Source organism: Bombus affinis, chromosome 9, assembly GCF_024516045.1.
Source record: "Bombus affinis isolate iyBomAffi1 chromosome 9, iyBomAffi1.2, whole genome shotgun sequence".
Taxonomy (NCBI): Eukaryota; Metazoa; Arthropoda; class Insecta; order Hymenoptera; family Apidae; genus Bombus; species Bombus affinis.
Window position 1 is genome coordinate 14,839,699 of NC_066352.1, and position 18,338 is coordinate 14,858,036.

The 18,338-nt window shown below is 34.4% G+C and overlaps 4 protein-coding genes and 1 long non-coding RNA gene across 7 annotated transcripts in view; 1 reads left to right on the forward strand and 4 right to left on the reverse strand.

Annotated features, from left to right (window-relative positions):
• Positions 1 to 395: 395 nt before the first annotated feature.
• On the reverse strand, positions 396 to 5,186 carry LOC126920490 (cytoplasmic dynein 2 light intermediate chain 1). 3 transcript variants are annotated; one of them, XM_050730953.1, is made up of 7 exons: positions 5,058 to 5,186; positions 2,760 to 2,877; positions 2,567 to 2,668; positions 1,853 to 2,179; positions 1,594 to 1,751; positions 1,244 to 1,487; positions 396 to 1,036 (listed from the first exon to the last, which is right to left on the reverse strand). In XM_050730953.1, the coding sequence occupies exons 1-7, from the start codon at positions 5,075 to 5,077 to the stop codon at positions 965 to 967; spliced, it is 1,041 nt and encodes a 346-aa protein (XP_050586910.1). In that variant the 5' UTR covers positions 5,078 to 5,186; the 3' UTR covers positions 396 to 964. The 3 variants fall into 3 exon arrangements, with proteins under 3 accessions (XP_050586910.1, XP_050586911.1, XP_050586912.1); XM_050730954.1 differs by lacking the exon at positions 5,058 to 5,186 and adding an exon at positions 3,039 to 3,158; XM_050730955.1 differs by lacking the exon at positions 5,058 to 5,186 and having other exon boundaries at positions 2,756 to 2,848.
• LOC126920497 (uncharacterized) lies at positions 2,984 to 7,694 on the forward strand. The gene is made up of 3 exons (XR_007711981.1): positions 2,984 to 3,118; positions 7,119 to 7,401; positions 7,553 to 7,694. It is a non-coding gene; the product is annotated as an uncharacterized LOC126920497 (long non-coding RNA).
• LOC126920481 (vacuolar protein sorting-associated protein 54) lies at positions 3,516 to 9,566 on the reverse strand. The gene is made up of 13 exons (XM_050730924.1): positions 9,282 to 9,566; positions 8,466 to 8,844; positions 8,285 to 8,387; positions 8,030 to 8,193; positions 7,751 to 7,950; positions 7,501 to 7,686; positions 7,255 to 7,381; positions 6,894 to 7,148; positions 6,395 to 6,820; positions 6,011 to 6,291; positions 5,730 to 5,947; positions 5,446 to 5,659; positions 3,516 to 5,375 (listed from the first exon to the last, which is right to left on the reverse strand). Exons 1-13 carry the CDS (start codon positions 9,377 to 9,379, stop codon positions 5,114 to 5,116), a joined length of 2,913 nt encoding a protein of 970 aa, XP_050586881.1. The 5' UTR covers positions 9,380 to 9,566; the 3' UTR covers positions 3,516 to 5,113.
• Positions 9,567 to 10,068: 502 nt separating this feature from the next.
• On the reverse strand, positions 10,069 to 14,931 carry LOC126920487 (kelch-like protein 10). Its single transcript, XM_050730949.1, has 8 exons — positions 13,760 to 14,931; positions 13,369 to 13,684; positions 12,629 to 13,081; positions 12,348 to 12,517; positions 12,047 to 12,216; positions 11,810 to 11,968; positions 11,528 to 11,732; positions 10,069 to 11,102 (listed from the first exon to the last, which is right to left on the reverse strand). Exons 1-8 carry the CDS (start codon positions 13,984 to 13,986, stop codon positions 10,826 to 10,828), a joined length of 1,977 nt encoding a protein of 658 aa, XP_050586906.1. The 5' UTR covers positions 13,987 to 14,931; the 3' UTR covers positions 10,069 to 10,825.
• A 379-nt stretch (positions 14,932 to 15,310) lies between these two features.
• The window catches only part of LOC126920489 (mitochondrial basic amino acids transporter-like), a 154,174-nt gene continuing 151,146 nt past the window's right edge, over positions 15,311 to 18,338 (reverse strand). Inside the window, exons 2-5 of the mRNA XM_050730952.1 lie at positions 17,914 to 18,176; positions 17,432 to 17,665; positions 16,652 to 16,779; positions 15,311 to 16,422 (exon numbers count right to left, since the gene is read on the reverse strand). Of these exons, the coding sequence (XP_050586909.1) occupies positions 15,406 to 16,422; positions 16,652 to 16,779; positions 17,432 to 17,465 (1,179 nt within the window). The 5' untranslated portion in view covers positions 17,466 to 17,665; positions 17,914 to 18,176 and the 3' untranslated portion in view covers positions 15,311 to 15,405. The remainder of the gene's footprint in view (positions 16,423 to 16,651; positions 16,780 to 17,431; positions 17,666 to 17,913; positions 18,177 to 18,338) is intronic.

An 18,338-nucleotide genomic window follows, 5' to 3' on the forward strand; every position in this document is an offset into this window, starting at 1 on the left:
CTCTCGTTCTCGCTATACCCTATACTCCCTTCGATTTCACGGTGAACCGCTGTTGGGAAAGGGCGAAACAACAGACGCGTGCGCGATGACACGAGTATGGGTAATTTCATCGCTACGGAGAATCGAAATCGTATCATTTGAATGATTGATTTCGAGGAAGATCAGTCGTTTTATTTCGATGAAAATAAGTTCCAGTGAAACAACTTTAATACCGTATCGTTAATTTAGTGTTGATATTATGGCGAATTTAAGATATTTTTCATCTAGTAGATGAATAATTTATTAGTGGATTCATTCGTCGTAATTCTGTATATTCATAAAATTTTGTACAACCATTCTTCAACAAAACATTTGAATTTTAAAATAATCACTTATTAGAAACCATAATATGCATATTCAGGAATAAAAGTACTTTAATTTATATATATATACATAGCTAGTTACAAATATCGATTTAATAGATTCATCGATTACTAATATTAATACTTTTAAATATTTTGCTCGTACAAGAATATTAAACACAGTAGAATCATCGTACGCTTACTTGTACAAGAATCTATACCATAACTCTTTTTAAACGCGATAAATACACTTTATCGTTAGCCTTATCGACGTTACCATTGTAGGCATTCATGCCTCTTGTAGTATAGCTTAACATGTGAACTAGAAAGAGCACAATATCGCAAGCATGATTTTATAGATTCTACGTGTGCATATCTACGTAGATGTAAACGTAAAAATGTAAAATAAGCCTTTTGAGTAACATAAGATTTTCGGATAGTAACATGTTAAATACAAACTAGGTAAACTGGAATTTTTCGCTTGTCGGAGGTTTCTTTCAATCTCAATAAGATCAAGTACGTGACAAACATGCATTAGAGGGATTTCTTTCGCTCGAAAGATTTCTTCCCCTTTTTACATGTACTTGTGATAAATCCATATGACGACACAATGTTATCTAATCCTATGATGGATCCGGAATAGGAATTTGAGGTATTCGCCCTTCCAACATATCGTGAAGTAGAATATTAATTTCCTACAAATAAATTACTTTCAGTTTCTGGGGTGAATAGTATTAGTAAAATTAAGCTAAAGACTATAAATAAAATTGCAATAAACAGCCATTTAAGATATTAATCTTAGAAGAGATTAATCCTGCTTAAAATCCTGCTTAAAAAAATTAAAAAAGAAAAACAAATTCTTTCCTTCCTTGCAACGTATAAATTAAATTACTCAGTGATACCTCTTCTCTCTGAGCTCGTAATCTGTCGATGATCGGTTCATTAAAGTTGGGGTCGTTACTTGGATCCTCCAGAATAATTTCGTTGCTTCTTGACTCTTGCGGTATACGAGTAACGTAAATCTGTTTGATGGTAGCTAAGATAGCCGAAGGTCTGGTTTGAGGAAATTGCAAATCGATCGATGAGAGGGAGTCTGCACCGGCAGATATCGCTAATGGCTTCTCAAAATCTGTGCACTTGATATCGCTGATTTATAATTTTCAAGAAAAGGCAAAGTATATCGATTCAATGTCAAAATTTTGCAATAACAAAATATATAACTATTATTTTGATAATCAATATAGAAACTTACGAAAATTGAATACCAAAACCATAGTGAGATAATAAGTCTTTAGTTCTTCGTAATAAAGATTTATCTTTTGCAGAATGATAATAGAGTCCTGCGCCTAAAATGTGAGCCGTAGCTCTTAATATTTTCCCAACTAATTCTATTTTATCCAAACTTAAATCCTATTTCAAAATCGTTAAATAATTTATTATTTCATAATAGTTTTCAATTTAGTAACCATCTATAACGATATATTTTACATTGGAAAATATGCTTAAGATACCTTAAATTGATCATATTTTCCACCGATAAGGCAAAGTTTCATTGGAAATGGATCGACTTCTTTTTCCACTGCTTTTTTTCGTTCTTTAATACGTTGTTGTTTGAGTTCCTGAATTATTTTATCGTCATAACTCATTTTCATTGCATTTCGAACTACCGAGAAAGCTTCTTCGAAAGTGGTCCATAAAATCTCCGGTTGCGATAAATCCAATATAATCAATACCGTGACATGATGAGGAGAATGAGTCAAAGACGAACCTGTCATTGCGGCTGATACTAATGAAGAAGTTAAATGTCCTACTTCCCAAACATGCACGATATTTTTTATCTGCGCCGATAATAAGAATTAAACAAGAAATTAAGTTACAGTTAAATATTTGTCGTCATCGTCATAACGTGTGTACACAGTTACATAATAACATGTTTTGTTCTTTTTTATTTCTACTGTTTTTAAATACATTTTTGATTTGTTATTTTAATTATTGATATTCTATGATTATTTATATTTTAGTGAATGAAATATTCTTAACTGATTCTTGCGAATAAATGATACTTTCTGAACTGTAACGTATACGACTGATATATTTCTTATTTATCTTCTAATCAATTAATTTAATTTTAATTTTCTCTAAACATTATTCGAAATTTCTATACTTAATTTCATACTTATTTGTTATTTGAATGATATGGTATCATAAAATAAATGAAAACTTACTAAACTCTTCCCAGCTTTACGTCCAAAAGAATAATCCATTGCGATGGTTGGTTTCGGTGCCTCATCTTTTTCGAGAAATCGATGTACGATCGTAGTTTTACCCTAAGAATACATATTTCTTCTTCATAATTATAAGTACGTAATTTTTATTGATAGATTATTATTTAATAGTTTTAGTCGATTTATTACATACGACCCCCTTGCTACCAACAATGATAAATGAACGTTCATGTGTTTCAATTGGATTAGTCTTACGGTGTTGCTCTTCTTCTAAACAAAGACGTAAAGCGTGATCTCTAACATTTTGCTCACTAAAACATAACCACGTAATATCTATGTATTTTCATTGTCTGCGTTAGTGTTCATAAATGTACAAAATATTCGACATTTTAAAAATATATAATTAAAATATTTCAAGTTAACGTAAATGTTAATAAATTTGCAGTATAAGTACATATTAATAGATACATACGAATTTTGATCTGTCATTTTATTTTTGACCCAAAGATTTCGAACAAATGTTTACAAATATTATAATAATCGCACAGTAATGTAAGTATATTTTCTATATCGTTCCGTACTTAGATAGGTTATGAAATTGTTTTGATTTTCGTTGTTATAGTGACTGAGCAATAGAATATTTCATTCATAAAATTGATAGATAAATAAAATTCAAGATTTCCTTTTATCTGGTGAAATAAAGATGTTTAATATGTTACATATTGAAGTAGTTATATTTTCTTATTTCTACATGCATATTTAACAAGGCATCACAAATTTCGACGATTAAACTTACAAGATTACTTTTTATATTAATTAATCGCGATCACTTTCTTGCTACTTTAAAATTTCTTTCGTTAGAGAAACTTGTTTTAGGGGTCTCTATTATACCACAATGCTTTTGTTTCTTTTTAAACAAATTGTTTATGAATTAGCAAAATACAAGAAATTATTGTAGTGTCTTTATTTATGTACAAAATGGACTAGATGAAGTTAATAACGGAATGCACCATATACCAGATATTTATAATTAAAACTACTCTAAACAAACATAATTGCAGAAGGTCATATAAGCCTGTCACATCGTAACTGTATAATTTATTAGTAACTAAAGAATATTAGCTATTAGTAACCTTATCTTTGGTTATGAGGTTGAAAGAAATATTTACAATCCATTATAAAATCCATTACAATGTAATTAAGCTGTAATTTATAATTCTTTTCGATATCTTTGAATAGAAATAAACAAACGTGATAAAAAATTAAACATTACTTGAAATGCAGTATTTTTTAATCCTTTTGCAAGTTATTACTTAGGTTTTTGCAATTGTAGCTTTATAATATACACGTTTGTTGCATATACATATACATTCATATGCAAAAAAGAATATGAGAGACAGGGTATTTTAAAAACTTTGATAAAAGTCCCCATATTAATATATTCTAATAAACAATATGTTCAACAGTAAGATATGCTTACTATTTAGAAATTAGTCACTCAATAATCTGTCAATAAAAACAGATTAATGCGAACAGTATGCTATATATAAAAATGTTTAAATAATCATTATCGCAATCTATCTGTCAACATACTCTTTATAATCAGTTCGAGTAATGAACACAGCAATAAAAGCAGTCATATTTCATCTTTCATTATTCTTATGCATATTTTAGGTCTTGATACGTTTCATTAACAAAATGTATAAATTTCTAATTTCTTATTCTGTAATATTATATTTAAAAAAATTCTAATTTTGAAGAATAAAAGATATCCAAATAACGCATAAATAGTTATGGAAAAAATGAACAAGTAATTTAGTACCTATCTTGGTCCTTCTACTGCATGCTTATTTTTGCGTACATGCTAATTTCAATTCATTTGAATCATTTTAACAATAACAAATTTCTGACATGCTTACTATTGTATTCAATTGCAAATAAACTTCGTATATTTAATCTTATTGGTATGGAAGAAAATAATTTTTTACTATTTGTATAGATTTCTTTGTGTAGTTATTCATACTTACATATGAAATTTTATATTTGAACACTATGGCATATAAGATTACTTGGGAGACGCAAAATATGTGTAATTGAATATTAGTAATCGAGTTAACTTACAATTTGTATTGAGATGTCAACAAACAATACAAGTAATATCATATTTTTTAAACAAAACTGATTATTATTTACACATATTTTTAAAATATTGAATAGAGCATTTTATAAAAATGCTGCTTGTTAATTCTTTATATATATATATACACACACACACATACACACACATATATATATATATATATAAAGAATATATGTATATATTAATATTATCAAATTGATTTCGTATTCCATACAACCTTATAAATAAAATAATTATACATATTTATATGGATAACTTCGATACAAGCCACATTTTTAAAAATCCGTCAAAACGTTAATAATCACTGAGATTTAACGCGTGTGAAGGAAGACTGTAATAAAGATTAGTCACCTTTTTCTACAATATTTCATTGCTTCTATTATGCAATATATCACGCGCTCTGCATGTTATCTGGTCCATATATCACTCATCCAATTGTCATCTAATTCATTAGTTGGTAACACTTTTAATTTTCGTAATGCCTCCAGATAAAATGTAAGTTCAGATGTGACTACACCATGTTGTGGACCACCGTTATTCACTATATTCATTTTGACTAATTGTTCTCTAAGTTTTTCTTTGAAGGATATATTTACTGTACGATATAGAGTTTGTACTTCAACTGCTGGGAGAATTCCAGAAACTGCTTCGTGTAATTTCATTAAATAACTGTAATTAGAAATTTCAGATGTATAGTAATTATAATTATAATAAAATAATTGAATGGTGTAATAGTTACCTAGAAATATTTCTAAATGATTTTGATGGTACCGGTGGTCTTGCAGTCCATTTTGATATTTGACCACCTAGTAGATTGTCGACAATAGTAAGAATTTTGCTTTCAATTTCTTTCACATGTGCACGGATATCTTTTTCAACGCTATCCAGTAATGCAACACCACCGCTTATACTAGATGCACCAAGTCCACGACTAGGCTTTTGTTCTGCAAACGCTAGAAGAAAATTCTAGTATTAATACCATAATCGTAACGTAAGTTGAATGCTAAGTAAGAATCAACTTACTTTGAAAGTGTGATTTAACGTAAGGCATAAACCACAAAATTAATTTCAAACTGCGTGCTGCTAATACAAGTATTGTACTAGTAATAGTCTTTAAACCGGCAACTTGCATTGCTCCAGCTCCAAGGACAAGTTGACAACAACGTGAATTGTAATGCCGCAGTAATTCAGCTAAATGTCTTCCAATTGTTCCTGATAAAGCTATCAGTTCACTGCCAGTTCTAAAAATAAAATTTCATTGAGCGTTTCACAAAATATTCATAGATTTAGAATTAAAATGTTACCTGCAATATTCGTGTATCATTTGTATAAGCATCAAAGCTGTACCAACAATGGCATATTTTTCATCTTCTATCATAATGAAGTTTTGGACATTATCCTTTTTAACTTTATCATCAATTTTAAATAGATTTGGTGGAAAAGCTTTGTTTTCATATACATATGTTACTAATGACTGAAATTCTGGTGGTACATCAGCTTGTTTCCACCGCTCAGATTCTAATAAAAGGGTAAGCTTTGTTTTGAGCTCAGTATGAAATCTTTGAATGAATTTACCTGCTTGTGCCTATAAAAAATATTATATTAGAAATTATAAATTACAAAATATAAAATGCTGGTATGTGGTTAATATAATATAAACACACAATTTATATATAAGCAGTACACACCTTAAACGCAGATCGTAAACCTGTGCATTGTTTACCACAGAGTTTCTCGCAAGTTTCTGTAAACTCTTCAACTAAATTGGCTAGTTGACATACTTGAGCTGTTGTTGCCCTTTTGCTCAACCATGATGATTTATCATTCCAATTTTGATATTCTTTTTCTTCTTGTTTATTATTTGAATTTTCATTGTTTAGTTTCTCTTTTTCGCTTTGTAATCTATCTTTATCATTTGTACCTGCAGAAAGCAGATTTCCCATTCGCTCATGACAATAATCACAAATCGAAGTTATCATATCATTGAGTTTTATTGTTACTCGCGAATGTTCTGCTTGAGTTAATAAGCGATCGGGAATCGTATCATCGAATGATCCGTCATGTACTCGGCCTGCCGCTAAATCTACTGTATCTTGCATTACATCGTGAACAGCCTAGGAATGTGTATTGTGTCAAAAGGTTATATTTTATTAAAGAATAATTTTAAAAATATGATGTAGTATATACCTTAACTCGCAACAAGAGGAATGTTAAAGATTGTATAGCATTGTGAAGTAATGTTAATCTTTCTGCGAGGGAAAGTCCACCAACTTCTAAAGCTGCAGCTTGTTGATCACTGCAACAATCACTCGCTGCTAAAGCTTCTATGACCCTCTGTTTTGTTACAGCTCGGACCGTTGTTACAGCTTCTTCTTTATAAGTATCCACAAATTGAAAATGTTTTTGCCGCAGGAGACCAGAAATGATGGAAACAAGTTTATCCTGTTCGTTGAGGATGTACAAATGATCTCACTGGGAAGAGACGCATGAAGGTTTGTTTGCTACAAACTAAGTATGTAAAATTTTAAAAAATTTTACATATACTTACACCATCCAAAACTGTATTTTCCTCGCTTAATGGTCTGTTTAAATCTGCAGTTGCATATCTTTGAAATTCTGTAGATAACATTTTATCAACAAGTTTTTCCATTTCTGTCAATTGAGAGCTTAAATGTCTAAGCAAGACAGAAAAAAGGTAAATAAGACATATATATATAAATATATATATATATCTATATATATGCACATGTATATATTTATCTTATTAGCAGAATATTTATTTATATAAATATACCTAAAACTATGAACTCCATTCAATTCCTGTAAAAGTATTTCTTGTGTTGTAGCAATGAGATCTAAGGCTGCAACATAATCTGGCGTAGATAACAACAGTTGTATCATTGGTTGACTTTGGTGTACCGTAGCCATAAGTTTCAGCTTTTCTTGAACCAATAATCGATTAGATCTCGCTCGTTCCAACCTAGAAATATATCCAAATAAAAATTGATATAATACTAGAAATGTCGAATAATTTGATAATTCACCTTAAAATTTCCAAAGAATCATTGACTAGATGCTTATCAACTTGGTGTATATTTTTTCTAAGAGCTTTCAAAACTGTGATAGTTTGCGTAAGTTGCTCCATTAGGGCGTCGTGAGAAGTCATAGCATGGAAAAATGCTTGAGATTTGGAAGCAACTTGCTCGGCTATTCTAACTTCAACAACATCTAAATAATGACTTAGCTATTCCACAAACAAATTTAAAATACATTATTGATTTTAATTCTTGTATTTTATGCAATATTTAATATCACTGGTATACCTTCTCTTGCATTTGTTTTACATTCAAAACTATATTAGAATCCTCATTTAATAATCCATTTTTGACAAATGGAAATACGGCATAAAAATTATCTTTCTGAGAAAGATCCAAATTAGGTATCAAGAAGATTTTTGGGATATTAGATAAATCAAATTGCATTTGATCTGTAAATTTTCAATTTAAGAATTCTATATCATGTAACAAAAAGAAAATATCACTGTTTCATTGTAATATTTATATAAATACTATATTTACCTAAAGATTTAACTTTTCTTAAACTTGGGAAATTTTGTAACAGCTCGTTAGGCGTAGTTGATTTATTGGCATTTGAATTCATACGAGAATGTTTTCGGTATCTCTGTAATAAAGATGATCTTTAGATTAGTTATATTTCGGTGGAATAAGTATATCGCTTTTAAGCATATGTATTAATTACCCTTGTAATTTTCTTTAAATATGATTCAAAATGTTGCATCGTGATTTCAGGAAGGTAGGGACTTTTAGGTATATCAACTTTCTCTACGAATCCATCTCCCCAAGTACGAGTTAAAAAGTTACTTTGTTTTCCTTTGAAAGGATCATTTAAAACAGCTGGTAAATTCTGTGCTGCGGAATACACAGTCCACGAGGAAGAAGGCTCTGACAATTGACCGTTGCTTTTACGTTGTTGTTGCATCGTTGCGTGCTTAGTAGCATGTGCTATATAATCTTTGTCAGAAACACCTTCCACAGGAAGACTAGTGCATACTCCATTATAACCATAAAGGCACACAAACGAACCTCCCTCTCTAGAACAATGCTGATCTTTTAAATGTCTGAAATCAAATTACATACTGGCGGTTAATAACATTTAACGTTTAAGTTGTACAGAAGTCAAACTAATCAACCAAATTACGATCAATCGCTTAGTGTTTGAAAAATTAAACATTAATCGCGTGTATTTTAAAAAGTATCAAAATTAAAAAGTTTTTAGAAATTGATCAGTTTAGTTTCCGAGTAGTTCATTTGTCACTATATTATACTTTCTGGGTGTATAATTTATTTTATAAAAAATATATTCGGATCCGCGAGCGATATAATTAATTTTTCATACGATTTAGATACAAGTTAAGTATGATACAATACGTGTACAAAACTTATCGAGAATTGTAAATGATTTGCACTGTCCAGGTTATTAAAAATGCACCAAAGCTAGAGCCATTTTTTACGAGATATTTTTTGTGACAAATAGATCAGGAACAAGTGGACCCACCTTATGAAATCTTCTATTTGCTTGAACGTAAGGTTAGTACAATATTCACAAATCAGAACGGTAGGTAACGATTCGGATACTTTCACGACTTTCGCCATTTTCCATTCGCAACTTTACTTCGCCATTCTGTCACAGGTTTGTATAATTTACAGCACATCGAAGTCCGCAAACGGTAATTAAACTTTTGACAACTACCTCGCAACTCTACTTATTCCCTATCGTTCAGCGTCGAACACACGTCGAACGTAGTCTCACTCTTTGCTCTTTAACAAATATAACACGTTTCACAATTCATACTGACCAACAAACAACAAAAAGTCCCTAGATATACTACTTCCAAATGTTCCAGGATTGGTTACAAATATATAATATATTTTTGTGCACAAACTACAAACAAAATAGTTTGCGTTACGTTCTACAAGGAGTTCTATGTAAACGAATAAAAATTCTATGTAAACAAATAAGAAATATAAAACATATATATGTGTATGCATATTAAACAACTGATATCTAATATTGTAACAGATGTAAGCGCTTACTTAATTTTTTGAGACCAGTTCTTAAATTTGATGAGATACGGAAATAATATATGTCCGAATTATATAGATCATGAAAGCATTATATAATTTTATTTATAATTGCAAATTCTTTTAATTTGAGCATAATCTAAAAAACACTTGTTGCAGTTGAATACTTGAATGCAGTTGAAGAACAAAACACAGCAGTTGATAAAAAAAAGAGAGAAACAGCTGTTTCAATCAATATGAACAACTTTAAAACAGAAACATTGGTACAAAGTAAAAGCTGCGTAATTTGTTTGTTAATGTCTTTTTATTGATCGTTGTAAAGTTCCATTTCAGCAGTTTTAGTCGATATTCTTCATCGACTTTAAAAATATATATATCATAGATCGTGCCTTTCTCTTTATTAGAATTGGCCTTCTCACGCACACATATAATTCCTTTATATGTATACAATCGTTCGATAAACTTGGTAAAAAAATTCCATCACAAAAACAGGCAATAAAAATATGTCTTGTATAAAAATAAAACACATGTCGGTTAACAAACTGCGGTAAACACGAATCTGAAAATATTATCCTGTTTTAACAAGCATGCTATCGATTCTAAAATTCCATTTCAAAAAGCGCTATCCCTTTTTTATCGTTGGCAACAGGATATTTCACACTATATAAATCTTTCATAATCGTTACATTTTCTCCTCTTTAAGATCTTTAGGATCGTGTTTAAGATTTACTCTACCACCCGAAATTTCCAAGGAGACTACGATTATATTAAAAGAAACATTTCGAACGAGGTTGTTTCATCTTCGAGATTATATTCTCAACAGATCGAAGATATAAAATCTGTAAAGGTGTTCTCTCGTTAATACGAATGCCATCAATCGCGTTAGCATTTTCTTCCAACATAATCGTAGGATAATTAAATCGTTTTGAACATTCGTTGTTTTATTACTTCAATTATCGTCCGTCCGACCGACCGTGAAACCTATAGTCCTACAAATATTTCCTTAAATCTTTATTGTTAATTTTGTCGATTCTCGTTGCTGGAACTAGTATTTTGAGGCATCGGTGGTGGTGCGGGTATTTCGTTATTGAAAGAATTTTCGCTATTTTGCTGGATCTGATCTTGTTGAGGTTGATGTTGACTGCGGTGAACTTCCAATGCTAACAGTTTCTGTCGTTTCTCTTCCATCAAACGTTCACGGTGTTTATGAATGTAGTCGTTCACGTTTGGTAAACCCATGATTACGCAAGCTGATAACGCTGAACGGTATACGTTCATGTCTGTCGCTTCGTACCTGTAGGAAGCGATCGAATCAAAGTTGAACGAAGCAGACTCTTAATACATAGTACGAAAATTCTGAATTTCTAACGATAGAAATTTGTAACGATAGAAAGTAAAGAGGGCATAACAAGCGTAACATCATCGTCGCTATTTTTAGACGACTGCCTCTCATTTTCTCGAGAAAGAATCTATAACGACACTTTTTAAAGGTTCGACACTTTCGAAGAAGCGGCAATCGATTCCGAAGTATCCATTCGCGCGCGAATAAAATAAAAAATGTGATCAGGAGAAAATATCTTCTTTTTAAACACACATTAAGAGCGATAATTTGTGTTTAGAATTCTTTTATACGGATTATGGTGGCGAATCCGTTTAACGCAAATATACGAAGAGCAGAGAAACAAGATTACAAGGATTTAAAAGAATTTTCACACTCACCACTCGTTCGTTTTTTCGTCGTAACACTCGACGTGATATATCGTGGTAACACCGTTGAATCCACCAATGGCAAAAATCATGTCGTCGATCACCTCGATCGCGAAATTACTACGCGAATTGTACATATCAGGGATCGGGCTCCAAATATCCGTCGCAGGGTTGTATTTCTCTCCGCTGCACATTCTTGATATTCCATTGAAACCCCCTAGAAAGACGAATTACCATCGAATCAGTAAGAAATGCGCCAAGAAGAATTCTTTCGATAAGGATTCGAATAATTACCAATAACGTATACGTTGTTGTGATAAGCTATACAGGACACTCCACTCCTACGCGATCTCATCGGAGCTATCATAGTCCACTGATTGGTTTCTGGATCGTACACCTCGGCTGAATTTAAACACTCGTGGCCATTGAAACCGCCCGTGATGTAAATTTTGTCTATATCGCACGAAAGTTGGTATCTGATTAGCCATGTATCTATAGCGCGGAAAGAAAAGGATTAAGATGGAGTCGCACCATTCAAAGTAGTTGCACTGGCGTCCGATCTTTGACAATTCATGGGTGCTATCAAGGACCATTGGTTCGTCTTATAGTTGTAACGTTCCGCGGTGCTTTGTCGATAATATCCGTCATATCCTCCCATCGCGTAAATTAGATCGTTGAGCACGGCAACGCTAACGTAACACCTAAGATTTCAGATAATTTGTTCGAAAAGATATTCAAATTTTTGACAAAATTTCACGATCGAACGCATCCATTAGAAGGGAATCGAACGTTTTATATATTAGTTTTAGTTTTCAAATTTGATCTTTGTAACCTTCTAGCGTTCATCGGAGCAACTTCTCTCCATATTTTGGTGACAGCGTTGAAGCAACGACAACTGTTGAAATAGTCCGCACCGTCGAAACCACCGATCACGTAAATATTGAAACCGACCACCGCAGTTCCATGATACGCACGAGGTCCGATCGGATCTACTTCTTCCACCTTTATTTTTTCATCATTTTACATAATTTTACGATTATTTTCTCGTTAAACGCGAAACGACGTAACAACTATTTAAAAGCATAATCTACTACGACTTGACGAAATATCTACCTTGACCCATCGATCCGCTCTGGTATCGTAGGTTTCTATGAAATTTGTAGGACTTCTGCCACTCCATCCACCTATAGCGAACAGTATTTCATGGGGAACTCTCGGTCGCGCTATTTTCGGCGTTGGTACCTCTCCATCCTTTTGTGTAATAATCTCCAAATCGTACAAGAATTTCAAGGTTTCGATAATGATAGGTCGACAGGCTTCGTTTCCAGTAACATACGGATGGTCTTTAACATTTTCGAGAAAAAATTGCGTATCCAAGAGGCCAAGGCGAATATTCTTCATCAGATCGACGATAAATTCTTTTCGAGATTGAGGATCGTAGTCGATCCATTTTAATACCAGTTCCCAAACCGTGTCCTCGCTCTTAACGTTCAGTTCGTCGGCTCCGATCAGAGCGGTTAGCTCTTCGATCGGTAAGTCGAGAATTTCCTCGCTTCGTTGAGCTACCTGCATCGAATCGAACGTTTGTTACGCCGAGTTCGCGAAGAATAAGGAAAAGCCGAAGAATCGACGAAGTATGAAATACTAATTTTATTACGTCACCGACGACATTCAATTTTGATACGACTCACCAGTAACGTCGCTACGCTTTTCCAACGAAATCCTTTAGAACGAAATATTTTATTTCGATTTATCGAAAGGAAAATGAAAAGGGCCGCGCGAACGTTATCAAAGTTAGAAGCGTTATCAAGCGCTATGGAAGAATTTTAAAAAAGTAACGAAAGCGTAATGACCTGTACGAAATGTCTCATGACGTAACGATACGCGCTGTTTTCCAATCCTTTGCAGAAATGTTCCCTTGCGAACCTCATGATGCTGATGCAATTCTCCGGCGCTAGATTTTGCTTGAGATACTCGCAACAGAAATCGAGAACGCCGAGAATATTTAGGTAATCGGCGGTGACCAGCAGCTGACACACGTTCTCGTTATTGACGTTGATGGAACGCAAGTACGCGTATTCGAGAAGCAGATTCATCATATTGCTACTGACGCCAGGCAGAAGCACGTCCGTTTTCTCGCGCGAGTGCAACGTGGTTGTGAACAAAGTTCTACAAATGATCGATACGATATTAAAAAATACGTAATACGTAATATCGTGGCATATAACGCGCAATTATATAGACCTAAAATACGGACTGCAAGCTGACAAAATGGCGCGGTGAATCGGAAACACGCCTCCATCTTCGAGTCTTAAGACCGCGTCGCAGAGAAGGTTGTTTTGTCGGAAGTCGTAAAGCGATTGCATCGCTTGCGTGCTCATACATCGGCCACCGCTTTCGGCAATCAGTCGTTGTGTGTTGGTTTCGTGCGAATCGATATCCCTGCTGTTGTCGTTCGAGTCTACATCCATATCAAATTTCCTCAAAATTCGGCCACGAATCTGTTCGAGGATCCGCGACGACAAAGGTGGAGAAACGCTTTATCCAGTTCCGACGATCGTGCGACGCTTGAAAATTTTCTAATCGTATCTTTTATTTTAACGATGAACGATTTCCATCGTTGAATACTTTTCATGTGTCTTTTTAAATAGTAGACTATTGATATAGAAGTAAGTAGGTAATTGATGAAAATAAAAAGTAATTTACCGAGACGAACGTTTGATCCATTCGTTCGTTTATTACGAATCGTCTAAAATTCTCATTGATCGTATAATCGAATTAGTTTCTTTATCGATTAACTAACGAATATCGTGATCATACCTGTGAAACGAAGAATACCGATGACTTGGTTAATTTTCAAATCGTCCAAGAGGTTAGAGTTTCCAGTGCTTGGCAATGATTTTTATCGATTAGACGGTGCAATTTTTACGATTTTTACTCTTCGAAACTCGATCGAGCAAATACTACTGATTGTAATCGACGGTTGAGTTACGATTCGGTACCAATTGTAGTGGAAAATGTCTTTGACTGATACTTGTACGCGTTGCAATTTCGTATGTGTCAAAAATGATTCTGACACGTGGACGGACGGACTCGAAGACCAGAAATTGTACGACGAAGATTTAAAAAAAAGAAGGGAAACGATGCGGAGTGGAGCGGAGGAGATGGGTGGCAGACAGATACAAACTATTTTGTGTGATTTTAAAAGAGAGTAAATGTCGCCTCTGGCTGTGACATAGGTCTTACATGTCCGCCGTTCAGTCTAGGACTGTCTTCTAACAAATGAGCACTTTGATGGCAAGATTCAAGATAGTTATATCATAGTAGGAAGATCGGGCTTGTAAACTGGCTTTTAATTAATTTATAGAAATATTTGGCGCGCCATTTCGATAAATAATTTACGAATATGGAAAAGAGATATTTGACGAAATATGTAAGACGGAGATATGTAATAGCGGGAATTTAGTCGTAGATTGATGCTTTTTGCAATTTGATACCTATATATCAAAGATAATATCACGTTGAAATCCATTAAACACGATAAGGTTAACGTTCATGGAGCGGTTCGAAGCTCTTTATTTCGAGGAAAATTATTCGAGGAAAATGGTTGCTGGATAACAGCAACAGCAATAACAACAGCGACATCGTCAACAACAATAACAACAACAACAACAACAATCATGACGACGACGACGACAACGACGACGACGACGACGACGACAACAACAAACAAAATCATAACACGAATATAAAAATAAAATAAATTCTCGAGAGTCACTCGAATTATATCACATATCACCTCTTAACGATATATTTCCATCGGTACTTTCGTCAGTTTTGTTTATAAAACTAGTACATTTCCAAGATTTCTGAAACTCAGAAAATCGTGTTTAGCGTCTTACAGTTCTGTCCACTTTCTTCTCAACAAGTTCTTTCAAATTCTCGACATCCTCCTTGGATATCGTCGGTTTCTCGTCCTCTTCTCTGCCAAATTTATCCGCTCGAGCTTGTTCTCCGTACTTGACCCCTTCCTTTGTCCATTTCTCGTTATCCTTATACTGGACGGACCACTCTAGCTTCAACTCGTCCGTGGATGTCATCGACAACGTGGAATATGGTAATCCACGAGTCACCATTCTTCTGGACACGCTGGTTAAAAAATTGTTCCATTTTTCTAAGAAGGGTTCGCGCATATCCAGACTCTCGCCGATCGATTCCATCGATATCTGTTTTTCTTCTTTCTTCGTTTCTACGTTCTCTCGACCCAACAGTCGGAAAGTCCACGTGACTGCGGTGAACGTCACGGCATTCGTTGGAAACGCCCTGACGATGGTCGAGCTGAGTCCTCTGTACAAGCAAGAATATCCTTCCGTTTTCACCGACTGTCTCAGACAATCGATCAATCCGGCGTAACGATTTCCGTCTGCTTGAATTCGCGATTTGATCACGTCCAGAGGATAAGAGATCACCCAAGAAGCGGTGCCAGCCAGTCCTCCGGCTAACAACATGCGCGACGTTGAAACGGGAACGTTATCCGGCATTTTGGTCAAAGCTTCGTACACGAGAAAGTAGACACCGAAACTCGGAGCTTCTCTGAGCAACGTGACGCTCAAGCCTTTGAATACGCCGCGGTATCCTTCGTGTGTGTACGCGTGTTTCAGACATTGCAGCGGACCTGAGAATCGCGCAGCGGAGGTTTGCAGTTGCATGCGTGTTTTTGCTAGTTCAATGGGACTGCAAATGGGACTTTGAACAATCCCTGCTAAGGCACCAGCGGCGAAGTAGGAGGTCAACGAGGCAGGATCGGGTATGTATTTTTGGGTTTGACCGTAGACGCCAAAGATCACGGCGTTCACCAATGCCACGCCTGCCAGCGGAGACGACATACCCCGGTAAAGTCCTGCTACCTAAAACAATTAGTCGTATCGATTGAAACTCGAAAATTGTATTGAAATTCGATGATCGATCGATTTATGATACGACGAGAATTAATTCCAATCGTATCTTAACAGTCGCTAATATCGATTAACAGTTTTTACTTCACTTTATGTTATTAAAAAATATTCATCTCTGACTATTCTTGCGATCAGTGCTATCCTTCGATCGTTAGTTTCTTGATTTGTGTGTATAAAATACCGATTCTTTTGCGAGTAACGTCCGAAAGCAATGCCAGTTGCCTTTGTACTTCGGGTTGCGATAGTCTTGCGTTTGCATGTGCACTTTGATCGTGTCCAAAGGATATCCCACCACAATACCGGCGCACCCTCAAACAAATTATTTCACACTTTTATTTCTCCTGCAACATCTTATTCCATGGTTATTGTATAGATTATTTGGGGGAATTCTTGGGAAGATATTTTAATCGTGAAAGAAATGGAAAGAAAATAAAAATGTTCACCATTCTTATTCTCGCCTCTCGTCACCAACCTTTTATCCGCCGATAAAATTCAATCACATTTTCTTCTGCGCAAAGCTAACAAATTATCAATGAAAGCAATTGTAACGATCGTTTTTACGACGAGAATTATAATCGTTTAACACGTTGTACATCGAAGACCGTAGATCTTGTTATCCTCTAGTGCCATTATTATTAGAATTTTATAGTCGCTCGTAAATAGTAATTTTATTCTAAAGATTTGTATCTTTTGTAAGATTCGTTGTACACGCTTAACGTTATTCAACGCTGACATCGCATATAAGGAAAGAAATTCCTTTTGCACGCGATTTCTACTCAAAAGTCTAGAAACGTGCTGCGTACGATAAAGTTAAATGTGATAATTCGGGACGTGAAAGTCTCCGGCCTGTTACAAAAAATTTATTCGTCGAAAGAAGAGCGAGATTCACGCATACAAATTTCGAGATCGTAGTAGCCTTAAGAAAAAATGCAAATGAAATTGAACGATGCGAATTATCTACCTCCCACACATCCGGCGAAAAAGTCCAGGGCCATTCTCGTCTATTGCTTATCTCTACCCGTTTCTTCCACCCGTAAGGTGATCGTGAATTTTGCACGTTCTTATTCTCGTAAAATCTTTCTGTCACGTTCGTTAGCGAAGCATGGACGCAAATACAAATCGCAAATCGGTTCGTTCTCGCTATCGGATAAGTGGAATCCATGTAAGATTGATCACAGTTTTGTCGTACTCGTGCCTGCAACGTGAATTTCGATTAAAATTCTCTTATAAACTTATAATCTTACAAATAAATATACAATTTCAGTGGAGAACGATCTTCTTTGAACAAATTTCCTGCCACAAGATCAAATTCTTTTAGATAATAACGAACATGTAATTTTAATCGGAAAGAATTTTTTCAAGCCATGAAACGAGAAGAAACGCGGACAAACGTGATTTCCATAAGATCAAAGCGAATCATCAACAAAGATAATATCCACTTACCGAGTAGTAAAGCATCGCTACATCTCAAGTGGGCCGAACTAACGTACGTGTTGATTCGTTCTCTATAGCGTTTTGATTCACTTAATTAGAAATTCGTTCTTCTTTAACTAGAAATCTTTGGAGAGAAGACAAGTTTCTCCCATGCTCTTGCGATCGAACGCAATTTTTCACAGATACTAACGTTTCAACGAGTTTCTTGCCTTTCTTGGAGCAAAGATCATACTCGAATTATCATCATTTTGTTGCTCTACTAATATTAAAATCTTCGCTATATTACGACAGGGTTAATAACTCTCGCGCATCCCCACGTGACTTATTATCGCTAAGACACAGTATGAGGGTCAAACGCTGATAACAGCACGTCCAATCAAATTATTTGGGTGTTCATTGGTGTTCATTGGCGTTTATATTTGGTAAACAATTAC